This window comes from Salvelinus namaycush, chromosome 19 (genome assembly GCF_016432855.1).
Source record: "Salvelinus namaycush isolate Seneca chromosome 19, SaNama_1.0, whole genome shotgun sequence".
NCBI lineage: Eukaryota > Metazoa > Chordata > Actinopteri > Salmoniformes > Salmonidae > Salvelinus > Salvelinus namaycush.
Genome location: NC_052325.1, coordinates 30,371,787 through 30,393,724, shown reverse-complemented (window position 1 = coordinate 30,393,724; position 21,938 = coordinate 30,371,787). Strand labels below are relative to the sequence as shown.

Sequence of the window (21,938 nt, the reverse complement as noted above, 5' to 3'; positions counted from 1 at the left end):
TGTGTGTGTGTGTGTGTGTGTGTGTGTGTGTGTGTGTGTGTGTGTGTGTGTGTGTGTGTGTGTGTGTGGTTAGTGAACATCAATGCAATGCCTTACAAGGCCACAGGGCTGTTGGTGTGGCTGAGTGACTGCATGAGTGAGAAAGTGTGTGTGAGTGTGTGTGTGTGTGTGTGTGTGTGTGTGTGTGTGTGTGTGTGTGTGTGTGTGTGTGTGTGTGTGTGTGTGTGAGTGAGAGGGTTTTATCTCTGTAGGGCCAGTGTATTTATAGCCCATTGAAAAAGAAAAGAGACCCCTGTCCCCTCCTACCCCCCTCCTCACCCACTCCCCAATTAGTCGTCTATTGGTGGGGTAATCCAATCAGGAGTGACTACAGCTCGCCCTCCGTCGCCCGTCTCAGTCTGAGCAGACTCCTCAAAGACACACACCCTCCACAGACTGAAAGGTAAGACTCAGCACTGTCCACTCATCCATCCATCCCTTCTTCACTCCTCTTCCACTTCTCCAGCACTCCCTCTCTGGCATCCTCTTCCATGTCCCTTCTCTCTCTGCACCTTCGCTCTTACCTCTACTTAATAATGTTCTTTCTTTCTTTCCACTGTTCAACTCAGCCCGTCTCCGTCCATTCCATTACCTCTTCTTCTCTACCACTGGAAACTATCCCCCTCACCTCAGCCCAAACAATATCACTCACCCTCCTCCTAAAACTCCACATCTCTCTCTCTGTTTATGGTTCTTCAGACTTTTATCACCTTGCACACGATGACAGAATTTTGGCATTTAAGCGTGACATGTGACCTAATTTCTCCACTGACTAACTCAACTGTGGCTTGATTGATAAAGGTAAATCAATTGTATGTCATCCAGAGTTGACTTAGCTGTCTTTATTTACTATTTTTAAAACCAAATTGTCACTTTGAATCAAAGGTAATCAGTTGAGCTTTGGTAGGGAACATTTATTTTCCCATGATACAGATTACATGATCAAAGGAGATATAACAATTGTTCTTGTGCCCTCAGAAAGCCTGACTCTATTGGCCTACATTCACCGTGCCTCTGAGAGAAAATGATTAGGGTTTTAGTGGACTTTATTTTAAATGCTCAAGGGGATCCTTTCAGCAGGTTAACATTGTCACAGTGCAGATCCAAGATCCATCCGTCATAGTGTGCGTGGATGTGTGTGTGTGTGTTGAACTTTAAACATAGACAGTGTGTATGCTGGGGGAAGGCTGTCTATGCTATGTTGTGATATCTAATCGATGATTTATATATACACTAGATGACTGACAGGGGCCCTGTGTTGAAGCCATCGTGCCTCCATCTTGGTACTCCCTCACCGTTGTAAAAATGTATTCATTTATTCTATTTCAGACACCTTAATGCATACTTTTAAATTACATTATGTGATCTAAACATACAAATATATATATATTTTTTTCCTTAAAGTATAAGTACTAATGTTACTATCTCCACTACAACAGAAAAATACTTAAGACATTTAATTTTATCCTTACTGTAGAATTCCATTCATTCCTATGGAGGACTGCTCCTTAAATATGACCGACCGGTGGCTTCAAAGCCTCTCATTGGCAAATACATATCAAACCAGGTTTTATATACATCATTGTATCTAATGCTGGAGGACAAGTGGAGGTGTTTTCAGTGTGTCTGGATAAAGTGCTGATGGACAGGGCAGATAGGTTATATTCTCTGTGCCTTTGTTTCCAAGTATCTACACTCTATTGTTAGGGAAGAAGTGGGGAGTGGTGTGGGAAATGGGGGGTACATTTAGGGGAACAAAGTTCCACCCCTTTAGGCTAGGAGGTAGCATTAAGTGCAGTCATGGCGTGATGGAGCCAATGAAATAGTCCCAAAAGTGCAAACCCTGCCACCCGGCTTATCTGGAAGACTATATGTGTATGTGTGATGGACTGTGCATGTCTGTAGTAGTTTGACATTGAGCTATTTTGAACCTGTCTAAACCCCTCTGTCGTGGCTCTTGAAAGCATTCCAGTTTTCTGGGAGGGCACTAGCTATCATTAGAGATGCATGTCACTGTGGGCCACTTCTGTCATTGTGGCTCAAGCCTAGTGCGATAGATCCCCTGTCAGCACTGACAGAGAGAGAATACCTGACCACTGTGACTGACTCAAAATTAAGGAAATATTTGACTACGTACAGACTCAGTGAGCATAGACTCGCTGTAGGTAGATTTGGCTCTCAAAAAAAGACAGGCTACAGTATGTGCACACTGCCCACAAAATGAGGTGGAAACTGAGCTGCACTTCCTAATCTCCTGCCAAATGTATGACCATATTAGAGACACATATTTCCCTCAGATCACACAGACCCACAAAGAATTTGAAAACAAATCAAATTTTGATAAACTCTCATGTCTATTGGGTGAAATACCACAGTGTGCCATCACAGCAGGAAGATTTGTGACCTGTTGTCACAAGAAAAGGGCAACCAGTGAAGAACAAACACCATTGTCAATACAACCCATATTTATGTTTATTTCTTTTATTTGATTGTACTTTAACTATTTGCACATCGTTACAACACTGTATATAGACATAATATCACATTTGAAATGTCTCTTTTCCTTTGGAAGTGCCCCCGGGGTCAGATGTGGGTACTCCAGTGGTTCCTGCCAAATTGGGGAAGAGGGGAGGGGTGTAGGGTCTTTTTCTTGCTAAGTAAAGAAATATAATTTATCTCAAGTCAATCTAACAACAGGTTAAAGATCCAATGTAGCCACTTTTTATTGCAATATCAAGTCATTTCTGGGTAACATTGAAGTACCTTAATGTGATTGTTTTGAATTAAAATGGTCCAAAAAAATAACTTCTTAGCAAAGAGGGGAAAACTAGCTGTTATTGGTAGACAGACAAAAAAGACAAATGTCCAACCTATTAACACATTTTTGTGTGATGTCACCAGGCAGGCCAAAACTCCATCTGAACAAAACAGGCTGAAAAGTTCAGGCAGTCTTTTCAAACAGCTCTTACACAAAAAGGGCATCATCATAATTATCACCATTTCACAGTATTATTCCAACCTATTGGTGTGGAAATATAAATTTAAAAAAACAAGGACAACCAGTTCTGGACTGCACTGGGCCTTTAAAGTATATAGATGAAAAACAAAATAAGACTTAATCTTGTAAGGGGATGCATTCTGGACCATTTATAACACTTGCCTGGCTGTTTGTCAGTACCCCATACAGTTTTTAGGTCCAAGTTCTGGCAGGTTGGATGGTGGGCGTCGCTGCACGGCTATTTTCAGGTCTAGAGATGTTAGATCGGGTTCATGTCCAGGCTCAGGCTGGGCCACTCAAGGACATTCAGAGACTTTTCCCAAAGTCACTCCTGCATTGTCTTGGCTGTGTGCTTAGGGTTGTTGTCCTGTTGGAAGGTGAACCTTCACTCCAGTCTGAGGTCCTGAGATCTCTGGAGCAGGTTTTCATCAAGGATCTCTCTGTACTTTGCTCCGTTCATCTTTCCCTCGATCCTGACTAGTGTCCCAGTCCCTGCCACTGAAAAACATCCCCACAGCATGATGCTGCCACCACCAAGCTTTACCGTAGGGATGGTGCCAGGTTCAACCCAGACGTGACGCTTGGCATTCAAGACAAAGAGATCAATCTTGGTTTCATCAGGCCAGAGAATCTTGTTTCTCATGGTCTGAGAGTCCTTTAGGTGCCTATTGGCAAACTCCAAGCGGGCTGTCAAGTGCCTTTTACTGAGGAGTGGCTTCCGTCTGGCCACTCTACCATAAAGGCCTGATTGGTGGAGTGTTGCAGAGATGATTGTTCTCTTTGAAGGTTCACCCATCTCCACATAGGAACTCTGGAGCTCTGTCAGAGTGACCATTTGGTTCTTGGTCACCACCCTGACCAAGGCCCTTCCCCCCTGTTCCTCCACTCATGCCTCCTCCAATAATTTTTAAGGAGGATGCAAGGAAATATTAATAAGGGCAGTGTGATGTTGTGGAACGCCATCAATAACATGTCATGCAATCATTGGTGGCTGTGTGCAGTATGACTGCTATGTAGACCACCTGGAAAGGCACCATTTTCTCCTTCAGGGTTGTAAACTCATGGGCATAAAAATCAAAATGAATAGGATAGACTTGGAACCTCTAAGTTGACTTGTCAACTCATGGGTACACTTGCAATGGCTGACTGGTGTTGCCATCAAATCAACTATTATTTGTCACATGCTTTGTAAACAACCGGTGTAGACTAAGAGTGAAATGCTTTCTTACGGGCCCTTCCCAACAATGCAGAGAGAGAGAAAATAGAGAAATGATAGAAAAGTAATAACATGTAAAAATCAATACACAATGAGTAACAATAACATGGCTATATACAAGGGGTACAAGTACTGAGTCCATGTGCATGGGTACGAGGTGATATGTACATAAACTCTCCTTTTCAGGACCCTGTCTCTCAAAGATAATTCGTAAAAATCCAAATAACTTCACAGATCTTCATTGTATAGGGTTAAACACTGTTTCCCATGCTTGTTCAATGAACCATAAACAATTAATGAACATACACCTGTGGAACGGTCGTTACGACACAAACAGCTTACAGACGGTAGGCAATTAAGGTCACAGTTATGAAAACATAGGACACTAAAGAGACCTTTCTACTGACTCTGAAAAACACCAAAATAAATATACCCAGGGTCCCTGCTCATCTACATGAATGTGCCTTAGGCATGCTGCAAGGAGGCATGAGGACTGCAGATGTGGCCAGGACAATAAATTGCAATGTCCGTACTGTGAGACGCCTAAGACTGCGCTACAGAGAGACAGGACGGACAGCTGATCATCCTCGCAGTGGCAGACCACGTGTAACAACACCTGCACAGGATCGATACATCTGAACATCACACCTGCGGGACAGGTACAGGATGGCAACAACAACTGCCCGAGTTACACCAGGAACGCACAATCCCCACATCAGTGCTCAGACTGTCCGCAATAGGCTGAGAGAGGCTGGACTGAGGGCTTGTAGGACTGTTGTAAGGCAGGTCCTCACCAGACATCACTGGCAACAACGTCGCCTATGGGTACAAACCCACCATTGCTGGACCAGACAGGACTGCCAAAAAGTGCTCTTCACTGACGAGTCGCGGTTTTGTCTCACCAGGGATGATGGTCGGATTTGCGTTTATCGTCAAAGGAATGAGTACACTGAGGCCTGTACTCTGGAGTGGGATCGATTTGAAGGTGGAGGGTCCGTCATGCTCTGGGGCGGTGTGTCACAGCATCATCGGACTGAGCTTGTTGTCATTGCAGGCAATCTCAACGCTGTTTGTTACAGGGAAGACATCCTCCTCCCTCATGTGGTAGCCTTCCTGCTGGCTCATCCTGACATGACCCTCCAGCATGACAATGCCACCAGCCATACTGCCCGTTCTGTGCGTGATTTCCTGCAAGACAGGAATATCAGTGTTCTGCCATGGCCAGCAAAGAGCCTGGATCTCAATCCCATTGAGCACGTCTGGGATCTGTTGGATCGGAGGGAGAGGGCTAGAGCCATTCCCCCCAGAAATGTCTGGGAACTTGCAGATGCCTTGCTAGAAGAGTGGGGTAACATCTCACAGCAAGAACTGGCAAATCTGGCGCACTTCATGAGGAGGAGATGCACTGCAGTACTTAATGCAGCTGGTGACCACACCAGATACTGACTGTTACTTTTGATTTTGACCCCCCCTTTGTTCAGGGACACATTATTCAATTTCTGTTAGTCACATGTCTGTGGAACTTGTTCAGTTTACGTCTCAGTTGTTGAATCTTGTTATGTTCATACAAATATTTACACATGTTAAATTTGCTGAAAATAAATGCAGTTGACAGTGAGAGGACGTTTCTTTTTTTTCTGAGTTTGTAACTAGGAATAAAGTGACAAATAGTAAACAGTAGCAGCAGCGTATGTGATGAGACACAAAAGGGTCAATGCAGATAGTCCAGGAAGCTATTTTGTTAGCTATTTAGCAGTCTTATGGCTTGGTGGTAGAAGCTGTTCAGGGTCCTTTTGGTTTTCATAGCATCGGTACCGCTTGCCGTGCGTGATGCAATCATTTCCATGGTAGTGTATAATGTTCATTCAAATGATGCTAAATGATGTGGCTCATGCAATGGAATATATGTTTTGTAATGTCAGTTGAGTTGATTTAACAAATCACAGCACAGATTAATGGGTAAATTTCCTGCTTTTACTTTATGCTTTTACTTCCTGCTTTGCTCCTATGGGTACACTCACAATGGCCTGCAGTCCACCCATTATGCCATCATTGTCTTGAATGGGAACACCCGTTCTATTGAATTAATCTGGCCCGGGTAGGTATGTTTTGCACCGGGTGAAGTTTTGGTACCGGGCAGCCTCCCAGGAGTGAGCCAGCACATGAAGTAATGAGTAGATTTCTGTGGGAAGATCGCAATTGCACATTCCTTGCGTCCTTTCTCCTCGTCTCCTTCTCAAAACACATTGGATGAGAAAGCCAGGTTGAGAAATGCAGGGCCTCTGGCTTTCTCATCAAATATGTTTTGAGAAGGAGAGAGGACGCAAAGAGTATGCATTTGGGATCTTCCCTTTGTTTTACATAACCCCACGGTTCTCAAACCTTGTACCTAGTGAGCTACCATCCTATATGTTTCAAACCAACCCAACCCTAAATAAAGCTCAACAGATGGACTGAAAACCTACAAGATGTTTGCTCTCCAGAAACATGTATGTAAATCACTGGTCTAACTAATGCTAAGTGACAGTGTGAATGGCATAGTAACTGTAATTGTTTTATATTATAAACTGGGTGGTTCGAGCCCCTAATATCAGACCTTATACCACGGGTATGGCAAAACATGTATTTCTACTGCTCTAATTACGTTGGTAACCAGTTTATAATAGCAATTAGGTACCTAAGCGTTTTTTTGGTATATGGCATATACCACGGCTACGGGCTGTATTCAGGCACTCCACGTTGCTTATTAAAGAACAGCCCTTAGCCATGGTATATTGGTCATGTACCACACCTCTTTGTGCCTTATTGCTTAAATAACATTCAATTGTTTATTTAAAAAAATGGAAGTATAATGTTATTTATTGAACATTTTATTCGTATAAGATACTAGGAGTCTCCTCAGCTTCCTGCAATTCAATTGATTCAATCATCCAATTAAAAAACAACTAGATAAAACCAGCACTTTATTATGTGTCAAAGCCAGGGACCAAACCATGAGACTGCAGATCATTTTCAGGAGTTCAGAGCGCATTTGTATTATAAGTACAAGTCTTTCCTCCATATTGAGGTACTCAATCTTTGTTGTTTGCTATGGTGGGAACCCAGCTAACAACAAACGTTCCCACAACTTTAGAGAACGTTCCCTTAAGAGCCTGATTAGGGCATTACCTAATGTTTTAATAGGAATGTTACAGTGACGTACAAGGATGATCCAAGAGACCATTCCCTTAACGTCGAACAGAACTTACCCAGAACGTGGTTACCAAGTTCCCAGAATATTCACTATTAATGTTCTAGACACGTTTCATGGGAACATTGTAAGAACATTCCTGTGTCCAGTTTTCTGAGGGTTAAGACAAGGTAGTACAGCCCAAGAGAAATCGTCCAACTGTCGAAAATGCACAGTCCGAGGAGACTAATTGAGACCATGGTCTGATTAACGGATAAATGACATGGTGGAGTAGTAGGAAGATCAGAATGCCTTTAACCAAGAGGTTAAGTTCAAATCCTACACTGTAAACCCCAATGTGCTCTCATTACTCAACTTGAGGAAATCCATTGCACTTAATATCGGAGTACAGTTACTTTGTGATTTTTGTAGTCATTCCTCAAACTGAGAGTCACTGTGACCCTGTAGAGGGTCCAGGTTTGAATTATATCAGCTTGGGGAAAAAAAGTAATGCCCCCACTAAGCTATGCCTCCAATATAATTTCCCAGTGTGCCTTGCCTTCGAGTGAATTGTAGAGTTACCACCCATGACTATTTGTTAGTGACAGAGACATGGTTGTTTGAATTAATTCATTTTCACCAAGTGAGTTCCTAGGGGAATATTATCATTTTAATTACTCTATGACAAAACATTACATATCTCATAAGGACTTGGTTCACAGGCCACATCAGGCCCGCAAGTAGGGTTACAAAATTCCACTAACTTCAGTCAAATCAAATCCAACTGGGGTTTCTGGAAAACGTACCAACATTTTAACAATCCTACCTGCAGGTCCCATTATGCTGGCTTGCAAACTGATGTGTAATTCCTAATAGAATCTAGCCAGAGTTAGGATATCCAACAGTTGCAATTTTTATTATCCCGCAACTGTCACGATCATTGGAAGCATACTCGGACCAACGTGCAGCGTGATCTGGGTTCCACATCTTTTATTAGAAATAAGTGAACCACACAACAAAACAATAAAGACTAAACGAAACGTGACGACAATGGAGTGCTAACATGCAACTACACATAAACAATATCCCACAAAACACAGGTGGAAAAAAGCTACCTAAATACGTATGATCCCCAATTAGAGAAACGATTACCAGCTGCCTCTAATTGGGAATCATACAAAATCACCAACATAGCAAAACAAAACTACAACCCACATAGAAAATATAAATTAGAGTAACCCCTCAGTCACGCCCTGACCTACTCCACCATAGAAAATAAGGACTCTCTATGGTCAGGACGTGACACTACCCCCCCCAAAGGTGCGGACTACGGCCACAAAACCTGAAACTAAAAGGGAGGATTAGGGGGGTGTCTAGTGTCGGTGGTGGCTCTGGTGCAGGACGAAGAACCCACTCATCCCGCGGATTTGCCAGCATCGGAGGCAGCTCTGGTGCGGGACGAAGAACCCGCTCATCCCGCGGATTTGCCAGCATCGGAGGCGGCTCTGGTGCGGGACGAAGAACCCGCTCATCCCGCGGATTTGCCAGCATCGGAGGCGGCTCTGGTGCAGGACGAAGAACCCGCTCATCCCGCGGATTTGCCAGCATCGGAGGCAGCTCTGGTGCGGGACGAAGAACCCGCTCATCCCGCGGATTTGCCAGCATCGGAGGCGGCTCTGGTGCGGGACGAAGAACCCGCTCAGCTCGCGGATCCACCATCTTTGGTGGCGGCTCTGGTACGGGCCGAAGAACCCGCTCATCCTGCGGATCCAGCCATGGACCCAGGCTGAACACTGTGCCTGGACTGGACCTAGATGCCGAGGAAGGCTCCTGCCATGGAGCGGGACTGGACGCCGTGTCTGGACTGGGCATCGGCGCAGAGGAGGGCTCCTGCCATGGAGCTGGACTGGACGCCGTGTTTGAACTGGACGCCGTGCTCGGACTGGGCATCGGCGCAGAGGAAGGCTCCGGCCCTGGAGCTGGAGGTTCCGGACAGTGGACCATCGCAGGAGGTTCCGGACAGTGGACCGTCGCAGGAGATTCTGGACTCTGGACCGTCGTTGGAGGTTCCGGACTCTGGACCGTCGTTGGAGGTTCCGGACTGTGGACCGTCGCCGGAAGCTCTGGACTGGGAACCGTCGCCGGAAGCTCTGGACTGGGAACCGTCACCGGAAGCTCTGGACTGGGAACCGTCGCCGGAAGCTCTGGACTGGAAACCGTCGCCGGAAGCTCTGGACTGGGAACCGTCGCCGGAAGCTCTGGACTGGGAACCGTCGCCGGAAGCTCTGGACTGGGAACCGTCGCCGGAAGCTCTGGACTGGGAACCGTCGCCGGAAGCTCTGGACTGGGGAGACGCACTGGAGGCCTGATGCGTGGGTCCGGCACAGGTGGCACCGGACTGGTGACACACACCTCAGGGCGAGTGCGGGGAGCAGGCACAGGACGCACCTGACTGGGAAGATGCACTGGAGGCCTAGTTCGTGGAGCCGGCACAGGTGGCGCCAGACTGGTGACACGCACTTCAGGGCGAGTGCGGGGAGCAGGCACAGGACGTACTGGGCTGTGAAGGCACACTGGAGACCTGGTGCGTATAGCCGGGATCAATTGTACCGGAACTTTAACACACTTCGCACTGTGAGTACGAGGAGTTGGTACAGGACGTACTGGGCTGTGAAGGCATACTGGAGACTTGGTACATAGAGCTGGCACAGATGGTGCCGGGCTGAGAAGGCGCTTTTCAACGAGCCTGCGCTGCAGCATACTCCTTTCCACAACCTCTCTCCGGTATCTCTCATTACCTTCTTCTATCGACTCCCACACTGGCTCTGGCTCACTCCCCGGTTCCACCGACCACCCCATGTGCCCCCCCCCAAAACATTAGGGCTGTCTTTTGGGCTTTCTCTGTGGCCGCGAACCCCGGCGTCGTCGCTGTCCTCCCTTCTCTCCTTGCGTCTCCCGCCAAGGAAGGCGATCCTGTCCTGCCAGGATTTATTCCCAAGTCCAGGATCCCTTCCCATCCAGAATCTCCCCCCAAGTCCATGTTACCCTCTCCTCCTAGGCACACTGCTTGGTCCTGTTGTGGTGGGATATTCTGTCACGATCGTTGGAAGCATATAACAATAAAGACTAAACGAACCGTGATGACAATGTCGTGCTAACATGCAACTACACATAAACAATATCCCACAAAACACAGGTGGAAAAAAGCTACCTAAATATGATCCCCAATTAGAGACAACGATTACCAGCTGCCTCTAATTGGGAATCATATACAAAATCACCAACATAGAAAAACAAAACTAGAACCCCACATAGAAAATATAAACTAGACTAACCCCCCAGTCACGCCCTGACCTACTCCACCATAGAAAATAAGGACTCAGGACGTGACAGGACGTGACAGCAACCTGCATTCATAATGACTGCCAGGGTTAGGAAGTGTGAGTTGACTACGTAAGCCATCTAAACTGGAACAACCATTTCAGTAATGGGTGCAAAAAATCCAACTAAATGATTGGATTTGTTTAGAAAAATGTTATTTATCTTTGTGTAGCATAAGTTTAATAAATCTATCACTTAATGTACATGCAAAAACAGATATTAAAAACAATTCCAAAGATCTCAACCTGCAGTAGAGCATGCTGGGTAAAAATATAATTTATCATAACTTAAAAAAAGTGAGTTGATGTGACTTCTCATTTAGTTTTGAGTCAGTACCACATACAATTAAGTAATAATGACTTTTAATTTACTCTGAGTTCAAATGCCTTGGCGTTTATAGTGCAGGTGAGGACATGCTGAATCATAATTACTGTATAAATGAACATGCACAGTGTAATCATGTATGTAAAAGTGTGTAATATTGTAAGTTGTAAGTTCTGTTTGTAAGTTCTGTTTGACATTTAGGGAATGTTCTCCTAACTAATGCCAAAACTGGACACAAACATCTGGGGAATATTATGGTTAACATTACAAATAGTTCTCTCTCCCTAGAACTGTTAGCTGGGAAACAATGTTATCAAAAGACTTGATAGGTGCCCCTTGGTGCCTTTGAGTCTCCAGATGTATTAGTCTGTCTTTAATTTGCTTGCCGTTAGTGTTGCTGGGACGGATGCCATCAAAGAGAACACAGAAGCCCAGTCTCCAACAGTTGTCCACCTTTTTAAAATAGCTGAAAATTTGATTAGGGTAGAGTAAAACATTTTATTTTAGGAACAAGATGAATCCTGATTTAAGCTAGGTGAGTTAAAGTGATGGAGAGACTTTGTGAAGAGGGGTTAGAGAGGGAGAGTAAATATATTCATTCCTCTTTCAACTTAAAGACGGAGAACAGAAAATTCCTCTGACTTCCTTTTTCGATCTAATTTGGACCAGTACACCAAGACCTTTCTCCAGCTCTTTTACTAAGCACTCTTGTCCCCCCTACAATTGAGTAAGCGGTGGTATATCTGAGGTGCTTATGCACAAAGACCATACATAATGCAATGACATCAGGAACATACCATGATATTACAGGGGGTTTAGTCCAGAGAAAGGGGGGCCGAATGAGGAAATGCAAACAACCCATTGGGTTGGAAAAGCAAGGGAAAGCAAATGGAGAGAAAGAAAGAGAGTGGGGGGGTGGGGGCAGGGAGAGAGGGAAGGAGCGACGGGGAGAGCGAGAGAGAGAGATGAGGGCAGCTGGATAAAGGAGTTTTGTTGTTGAAAAAGCTAAAGAGAATAAGATGGGAAGAGAGAAGGAATTTAAGAGAGTGAGGGGGGACATTCTCTAGTTTTCCAGCTTTTCTTTTGCCTCCTTATATGGTCAAATGATGACTGTGGAATCAATGGGCAGAGGGGAGTGGGTTGGAACTCCGAGAGTAAGAGAGAGGGAAAGAATGAGAGGGGAAAGAGGTGAGAAGTGTAGAGGAGAGGGGTGTTCAGTGTCGTGTGCTTGGGACACTGGGGACTTCCACGAGAGGCAGCCGGACACAAACCACTGGTCAGCAAAGCGAGACAGGCCAGGCACAGAGAGGCATAACCAGAAGTCTTATCAGGGCTGAACTGCTAACAGCTACAGAGCGTGAGTAGCCATTATTCTGGTGTGCCGTCATACACACACACACGCACACTGCGGGATGCTGAGCTGTGTAGAGGTCTGGTGCGTGATACTGACAGCTGGAGGTGTGGTTATGGATTGCTAACTGCAGGGTGATATAGTGAGTGTTGGTATGCGCAGGAGTGAAGGTCCCCTGTCCCTCTCTAAGCTTGCCTGATAGAGCTATTAATATCCCTCTCATCTGTAACCAGGTGGTTGTCACACCAACAGACAAGACTGGATGCTGATAGACACACAGAGGCCAAAGACTAAACCCTAGAGAGAGTCATACTGTACACAAAAGTACAACTTGATACTACAACTGTTGGCATTATAACACCGTCTCAAAAGATGACAGGCAGCTGTCTATTGAGATGTCCTGAATGTCTTATCAGAGATCTCTATTGTACTTGTTGTTGTGCTTGTGTCCCCTCCACTCTGCTTAAATGTGAAATGCACTTGTGGATATTCTATTCATTGCAGTAACAGGCAAGTCAATTTACATCCAGTTCTCATTACCTATAACAGACTGATTATGATGTATGCTCTCTGCTACTACTCAGTGTCAGGGAGCGGATATCTCTGTATAAACACTGGCACACAGACAAGGCAAACAGACAGACTTGGTTCCTCCAATGTGAATTCTGTTTATCTAGCTGAACTCTTAAAAACCTTACAAATGTACTGTATGTATGCAGTTCATGCATCCGGGTTCTTGACCATAACTTGAAGAAACCTTTTTTATACAGTAAGACAATTGTCATTCCCAAACCCATCCTCCTCCCCTCTCCTCAGTTTAGCGGGGTGGGATTCCTGGTGCCAAGATGACGGAGCGCTATGACTGCCACTACTGTAAGGAATCCCTGTTTGGTAAGAAGTACGTCCTGAGAGAGGAGAACCCATACTGTGTCAAATGCTACGAGAGCCTGTACTCCAATACCTGTGAGGACTGCAAGAAACCCATCGGCTGCAATACCAGGGTATAATACACACACGCACAACCTACTAACACTGTCTCATTTTTTAGCCTCTATCCAAGAACATTGTCAAAGCGTGCCGTCTGATGTTCAGATTCGGATTGTCCCTCTGTTGTCACCGTAGGACCTGTCCTACAAGGACCGCCACTGGCATGAGGAGTGTTTCCAGTGCTTCCAGTGTAAACGGTCTCTGGTGGACAAGCCCTTCTCCACCAAGGATGACCAGCTGCTCTGCACTGAGTGCTACTCCAATGAGTACTCCTCCAAGTGCCACGAGTGCAAGAAAACCATCATGCCTGGTGAGAACCTACACCTAGATCCATCTAATCTATACTAGACACACACAAACAGGCGTGTACACAGATTACTCTTGCACTATCACAGATGACACAAACCTTCAATGGTTGCAGACACAATTTAGATCTGTCAAAATACCAACACACACAGCCCCTTATGACATAATAATCTATTTCACGTTATAATGCTCCATAAAAATATTCAAAATGAAATCATCTTTATCAGAGCAGCCATGAAATGTGTTGATTTGTTTGAACCAGCGTCCATATTAGTAATATCATTATTATCGTTATTACACGCACACACACATTAATCACTGTCGTAGTACACAAATAGCCAGGACTAAACTCAAACGTTTTTGGATGATTCTAACTAATCTACATGTCTTTGAATGTCCTCATTCACATAAGCCCTTGCCTAGTTAAATAAAGATTAAATAAAATAAAATAACAAAAAAAATGGTGCTTCTCCCAGACAGCCAGTGTAACTATACGCTGAGGTCTGGAGTGCAGCAGAGCCGGAACACTGAACGTAGATCGAGATGACCTCCAGACCTCCTCTCTGTGCCCACTCTGTTTCTACACAAAGACCACCACGCAGTATTTACAGTGAGGGAATGTGTGTGAACCCAAGGACTGAGTAGTGTGTGTGTCCTTTTTCTCACTCTCCATCCCTTATCCTTTCCCAATTTACCCTTATTAATCTACCTCTGTCTCTCCATCCCTCTCTTATTCACTCACCCTCCCCCCTGCTCCCTCCCTCCTTACTTCCCTCCCTCCCTCGGTCCCTCCCTCCCTCATGCAGGCTCCAGGAAGATGGAGCATAAGGGTAACAGCTGGCATGAGACCTGCTTCACCTGCCAGCGTTGCCAGCAGCCCATCGGCACCAAGAGCTTCATCCCCAAGGAGAACCAAAACTTCTGTGTGCCCTGCTACGAGAAGCAGTTTGCCATGCAGTGTGTGCATTGCAAGAAAGTAGGTCAAGGGTCATGACAGTGTACTGTAGTGTTTTCCCCTAAATTTTCTGACCTCTAAAGTGATGTATACAACATAGAAAACAGGGCTCTTTGGATATCTGCTGAAAGTCTGGCTGTGTCTGGCAGGCAAGACTATAGGAACATCGAGTAGCACTTTATATGTATATAAATGCTATCAGTATCTATGCAAGTGGCAATTTACTAAATGGATTGCTGTAACCGCTAAGATCTGGTATCTGGATGGCAGTACTTGGTGTGTGCGCATGTGTATGTGAGTACTTGTGTGCACACGTATGTGTGTGCATGGTCAAATGTGTGCCTGTATGCCTAACCCTTTCTCTCTCCATTAAATAGCCCATCACTACTGGTGGGGTGACCTATCACGACCAGCCCTGGCATAAGGACTGCTTCCTGTGCACCGGCTGCAAGCAGCAGCTGTCAGGCCAGCGGTTCACCTCCCGTGATGACTTTGCGTACTGCCTCAACTGTTTCTGCAACCTGTACGCTAAGAAGTGTGCCTCCTGCACCACCCCCATCAGCGGTAAACTATCTATCTATGTGGTTGTGTTACAGATACATGTTTTCTGCTCAGGTCATGCACAGACTATCAGAGGCCAGAAAATGGCTCCGATAGAGAGGGCCGCTGAGCAACTAGCCCCTAGTCAACTTTGCACTATTTTGTTTTTTCCTGTGTTATTTTTTACATTATTAGGCCAGAACATTTTTTGTGTTACTACATACAGCCGGGAAGAACTTTTGGATATCAGAGCGGCTGTAATCATCATTACCAGCATTACAATCAAGAATACAACTTTCCCGAGTCGGATCCTTTGTTCGTGCCCACCAGGGCAATTGAACTGATTCCAGAGGCTGACCCAAAACACTGCCGGCGGAGAAGAGGTACTCGGAGTGGACTTCCAGTCCGACTCAGGAGGCGCACACACCACCCACCGCTTCCGAGTATATTACTCGCTAATGCTCAGTCTCTGGATAATAAAGTTGACGAGCTGATTGTAACATACTCTGTTTCATAGAAACATGGCTCTCTCTGGATATACTGTCTGAGTCCGTACAGCAAGTTGGGTTCTCAGTTCATCGCACAGACAGAAATAAATCTCTCCGGGAAGAAGAAGGGCGAGGTTGTATGTTTCATGATTAACTACTCATGGTGTGATTGTGAACTCAAGTCCTTTTGTTCACCCAAACGGAAATAAATCAAATCAAATGTATTTATATAGCCCTTCTTACATCAGCTGATATCTCAAAGTGCTGTACAGAAACCCAGCCAAACAGCAAGCAATGCAGGTGTAGAAGCACGGTGGCTAGGAAAAACTCAAAGCCAAAACCTAGGAAGAAACCTCACAATCAAATGCCGACCGTATTGCCTCCCATGAGCATTCTCTTCGGTTATAGTCACAGCTGTGTATATTCCTCCTCAAGCCGACAGCCCTCAAAGAACTTCACTGGATTTTTTGCAAACTGGAAACCACATATCCTGAGGCCGCATTTATTGTAGCTGGGGATTTTAACAAAGCAAATTTGAGGAAAACGCTACCGAAGTTCGACCAACACATTGACTGAGGTACTCGACCACTGCTAAAACACGACCACTGCTACTCCAACTTCCAGATGCCTACAAGGCCCTCCCCCTCCCTTTGACAAATCTGATCACGACTCCACTTTGCTCCTCCCTTCCTATAGGCAGAAACTCAAACAGGAAGTACCCATGCTAAGGACTATTCAACGCTGGTCTGACCAATCGCAATCCACACTTCAAGATTGTTTTGATCACGCAAACTGGGATATGTTCCGGGTAGCCTCAGAGAATAACATTGACAAATATACTGATACGGTGACTGAGTTTATCAGGAAGTGTATAGGAGATGTACCCACTGTGACTATTAAAACCTACCCTAACCAGAAACTGTGAATAGATGGCAGCATTTGTGCAAAACTGAAAGTGTGTTTACAGACATATTCAATTTCAATTTGCTGTCCCCACATGCTTCAAGATGGCCACCATTGTTCCTGTACCCAAGAAAGCAAAGGTAACTGAACTAAATGACTATCGCCCCGGAGCACTCAGTTCTGCCATCATGAAGTGATTTGAGAGACTGGTCAAGGATCATATCAACTATACCTTACCTGACACCCTAGACCAGGGCTGCCCAACCCTCTTCCTGGAGATCTACTGTCCTGTAGGTTTTCAGTCCAACCCTAATTTAGCAAATCTGATTCAGTTAGTTAAGGTCTTGTTGAGCAGCTAATTAGTAGAATCAGGTGTGCAAATTAGGGTTGGACTGAAAACCCACAGGACGGTAGATCTCCAGGAAGAGGGTTGGGCAGCCCTAATCTAGACCCACTTCAATTTGCTTACCGCCTTAATAGAGCCACAGACAATGCAATCGCCATCCCACTGCACACTGCCCTATCCCATCTGGACAAGAGGAATATCTATGTAAGAATTCTGTTCATTGACTATAACTCAGCAGTCAACACGATAGTACCATCCAAGCTCACCATTGAGCATGAGGCTCTGGGTCTGAACCCCGCCCTGTGCAACTGGGTCCTGGACTTCCTGACGGGCCGCCACCCCCAGGTGGTGAATGTAGGAAACAACACCTAGACTTCGCTGATCCTCAACACTGGGGCCCCACAAGGGTGCGTACTCCCTGTTCACCCGTGACTGCGCACGCCTCCAACTCAATCATCAAGTTTGCAGATAACACAGCAGGCGGCAGGTAGCTTAGTGGTTAGATTGTTGGGCTGGTAACCGAAAGGTTGCAGGATCGAATCCCTGAGCTGACAAGGTAAAAACCTGTCGTTCTGCCCCTGAGCAAAGCAGTTAACCCACTGTTCCCTGGGCGCTGAATACGTGGATGTCAATTTAAGGCAGCCCCCCGCACCTCTCTGATTCAGAGGGGTTGGGTTAAAAGCAGAAGACACATTTCAGTTGAATGCATTCAGTTGAACAACTGACTAGGTATAGTAGGCTTGATTACTGACAGGGAGGAGGTGAGAGCTCTGGGAGTGTGATGCCAGGAAAATAACCTCTCACTCAACAAAACAAAGGAGATGATTGTGGTCTTCAGGAAACAGCAGAGGGAGCACCACCACATCGACGGGACTGCAGTGGAGAAGGTGGAAATCATCAAGTTCCTTGGTGTACACATCACTGACAAACTGAAATGGTCCACCCACACAGGCAGTGTGGTGAGGAAGGTGCAACAGAGGCTGAAGAAATCACAAACTTTTACAGATGCACAATTGAGAGCAGATGCACAATTGTATCACCGTCTGGTACGGAAACTGCACCGCCCGCAACCGCAGGGCTCTCAAGAGAGTGGTGCGGTCTGCCCAACGCATCACCGGGGGCAAACTACCTGCCCTTCAGTACACCTACAGCACCCAATGTCACAGGAAGGCCAAAAAGATTGTCAAGGACAACAACCACCCGAGCCACCCCACTATCATCCAGAAGGCGAGGTCAGTACAGGTGCATCAAAGCTGGAACCGAGAGACTGAAAAGGCCATCAGACTGTTAAATAGCCATCACTAGCACATTAAAGGCTGCTGCCTATATACATAGACTTGAAATAACTGGCACTTTAATAAATGGAACACTAGTCACTTTAATAATGTTTACATATTTTGCATTACATACAGTATGTATATACTGTATTCTACTGTATCTTAGTCTATACCACTCTGACATTGCTCGTCCATAAATTTATACATTCTTAATTCTATTCCTTTACTTAGATTTGTGTGTATTGTGTGCATTGTTGTGAATGTTTTAGATATTACTTGTTAGATATTACTGCACTGTTGGTGCTAGAAAGATAAGCATTTCACTACACCCGCAATAACATCTGCTAAACACGTGTATGTGACCAATAACATTTTATTTTATTTTATTTTATTTGAGATGTTTACAACATGTGGAATAGTGCTTAGTGTATCTGGAACTACACTAACATGCTAACACAATCCAACCATCTGTGCAGTCCTGCGATGAGATTGTGTGTACCCGAAAGCACCCTGTGTGTATCTAACAGAGTGTCAGTCAGTCAGTTAGATGCTCACTTCCATCAGTTCTAACTTCTAATGAGTCAGTCAGTCACTTATTCACTCACTCACATCACGCCATACACTGTGCCCTGTTTTAATCCTTACGGTCTCCTTTCCTCCCTCCTCAATCACAGATCTATGTAATTTGATAAGAGAAAGCAAGGTATATCTGTTCTACTGTTTCCTCCACTCTGATCTGTGACAACTTCAATGAAGGATGTATTTAGGATGTACAGACCTCTCTCACCTTTGGATAACAGTATGTTTTGATCTCTCCCTGTCTCTCTCAGGTCTGGGTGGCAGTAAGTACATCTCCTTTGAAGAGCGTCAGTGGCACCATGACTGCTTCAACTGTAGGAAGTGCTCCGTCTCCCTGGTGGGCCGGGGTTTCCTCACAGAGCGTGACGACATCCTGTGCCCTGAGTGTGGCAAAGACATCTGATTGGCAGGCAGCGAGTGGCCGACAAATCTGATTGGATAGCAATGAAACAACCAAGAAGAATGTTTTAAAATAATAGATTTACAAAATCAGCGAGGAACCATAGCAATGAGTCCCAACAACAACCCGTCAGAGCACAACTGAAATATATATATATATATATATATATATATCATAATAGCACAATATACTATTAGGCTACTAACCCAATATGCTATTTGAGTTCTAAGATATCTATTTGACAATCATAGGTTTATGTGTCATTGGTCTTAGATTTTTTGGTATGCAACAGCAAATATTGCTTTCTGTATTCCCTGGCTTGATATCCAATATCAGTTTGAGGTTTTGCGCAAGAATGTCTGCTGTCCTAATCTATTATATGCTGGTAAGATTCATATATTCAGAGTTTATGCATTTAGAAAGGAAAGTCTACCGAAATTACACAATTACTGCAGTCTATGGAAACAAATATGTAATTCTGTAATTTGGGTGGACTATCCCTTTACGTTTTGAAAGGTTATTTTGTGGTGCGTATGAAGGAGCACCAGTTTCTAAGTAAATGAGCTCCAAAGTAAATGTGAACTAACACAAAGGAACAGGTTTACCGGGCTTTTACACTGGTGCAAAGTTTGTAATGTTATTCAGATGGGAATAAAACATAAAAGCTACAACTAAAGAAAAATATTAAATGTTAATAACAGAAGTGTAAATAATGACAGTTTGATAAGCTCAATTTATCATCCCAAATAAATGGCAAGTATACATTTGAGGCTGGTGCAAATGCCTGGTAACTCTATGTGCCTATAAACGTAAGAGCCGACACAGCACTGTCTGTATAAGTCATTTTCCAAGGGCGCCGATGAAAAGTCTGTGTTTGAAATCCAAATAAAGAACTACAAAAAGACCCATTGCTGTTCACCTTGTATTACTGTAAGGAAAGGACAAGAAGTTAACAACAATGTCATCCTTTTCTAAAGGAGTTGGTAGAAGGTAGAAGCCCCAAATTACTGGTCCAGGGTCAGATATCAGTGGCTGTCAGTGCCGTTTATTTATTTTATTTAACAAGGCAAATCAATTAAGAACAGATTCTTATTTTACAATGACAGCCTACCCCAGCCAAACCCTCCCCTAACCCAGACGACGCAGGGCCAATTGTGCGCCGCCCTATGGGACTCCCAATCACGGCCGGTTGTGATACAGCCGGGGATCAAACCAGGGTCTGTAGTGACGTCTCTAGCACTGAGATGCAGTGCCTTAGACCGCTGAGCCACTCAGGAGCAGCGATGTTTAAGATGAGTGAGCATGGCCTTATTTCTATTACAGCATATTGGATGATTGCCGTACATATTCCATTCACCCAGTTCAATGTAACAGCGATAGGTTGAGGCTACCACATGATACTCAAATTTTCCCTATACCCATCATGAGGTTGCTATACCCTAGCCTATGAATTAAAGTTTACAAAGTAGGTGCACACAGGTCGAGAGAACAATTTGAGGTGAGAGACAGTGACACATCGACACTTTCAATACACACTCTTGCCTGCATCTAGCTGATATAGGGTGTAATCATTAGTCCAACAGTAGCAAACGAGAGTTTCTATTGGACAAATTCAGGTATGTTTATCCCCGTTAGGTTCTGTTTAAGAAACATTTTTCAACAGAATCATCGGAATGAATACACCACTGAACATGCGTTAACACAGTTCACATTCATAACAGCCGTGTTGCATTCCTTCTCTCATGTATGTGCTCTCCTCCTGGCATCTTTTCCCTTCGTCGCTTGTGGATGTCAATACACAACACATCAGCTGTATGTGACCAGGCAAAAAAAACTTTCCAAGTCAAACCATATCATAACCTCTACACAGCTTACATTTTTGTCACCATATTAGCTGAAGTAGCGTCATAGTCAACATAGCTAATAGAACTAATGTGTTAGTAAACCTGCTACAATCATGCCGTAACTGTCACGCCCCCTGACCATAGTAAGCTGTTTTTTCTCTGTGTTGGTTGGGGCGTGATAGTGACTTGGGTGGGTCATCTAGGTGATATTGTATTTCTATGGTGGCCTGATATGGTTCCCAATCAGAGGCAGCTGTTTATCGTTGTCTCTGATTGGGGATCATATTTAGGTAGCCATTTTCCCCATTGTGTTTGTGGGATCTTGTCTATGTTAAGTTGCCTGTCAAAACTATTTGTATAGCTTCACGTTTCGGTCGTTAATTTTGTTGTTTTTTGTTCGGTGTTCATTTATTAAAAGGAATATGTACGCCTACCACACTGCACCATGGTCCATTCCTTACGACGATCGTGACAGAAGATCCCACCAAAAACGGACCAAGCAGCGTGGCCAGGAGTAATGGACCTGGGAGGAAATCCAGGAGAGAGCAGGACTCTGGACAAGGGCCGGGGAGTATCGCCGTCCAAAAGAGGAGATAGAGGCAGCGAAAGCGGAACGGCGACGATATGAGGAGATAGCTCAACGAAGCAAGCACGAGAGGCAGCCCCAAATTTTTTGGGGGGGAGGGCACACGGGGAGATTGGCGGAGTCAGGGTTCAGACCTGAGCCAACACCCCGTGCTTACCGTGGGGAGCGAGTGACCGGTCAAGCACCGTGTTATCCGGTTCTGCGCACCATGCCTTCAGTGCGCATCCACAGCCCGGTGGGCTCTGTGCC

At 45.0% G+C, this 21,938-nt stretch overlaps 1 protein-coding gene across 2 annotated transcripts; it reads left to right on the top strand.

Moving 5' to 3' along the window:
- The first annotated feature begins 387 nt into the window (after positions 1-387).
- On the top strand, positions 388-20,150 carry LOC120063800 (four and a half LIM domains protein 2-like). Of its 2 annotated transcripts, none has more exons than XM_039014105.1 (6): positions 388-442; positions 13,295-13,479; positions 13,601-13,775; positions 14,578-14,747; positions 15,104-15,290; positions 19,111-20,150. In XM_039014105.1, exons 2-6 carry the CDS (start codon positions 13,324-13,326, stop codon positions 19,260-19,262), a joined length of 840 nt encoding a protein of 279 aa, XP_038870033.1. In that variant the 5' UTR covers positions 388-442; positions 13,295-13,323; the 3' UTR covers positions 19,263-20,150. The 2 variants fall into 2 exon arrangements, with proteins under 2 accessions (XP_038870033.1, XP_038870032.1); XM_039014104.1 differs by lacking the exon at positions 388-442 and adding an exon at positions 12,301-12,484.
- Positions 20,151-21,938: the final 1,788 nt, after the last annotated feature.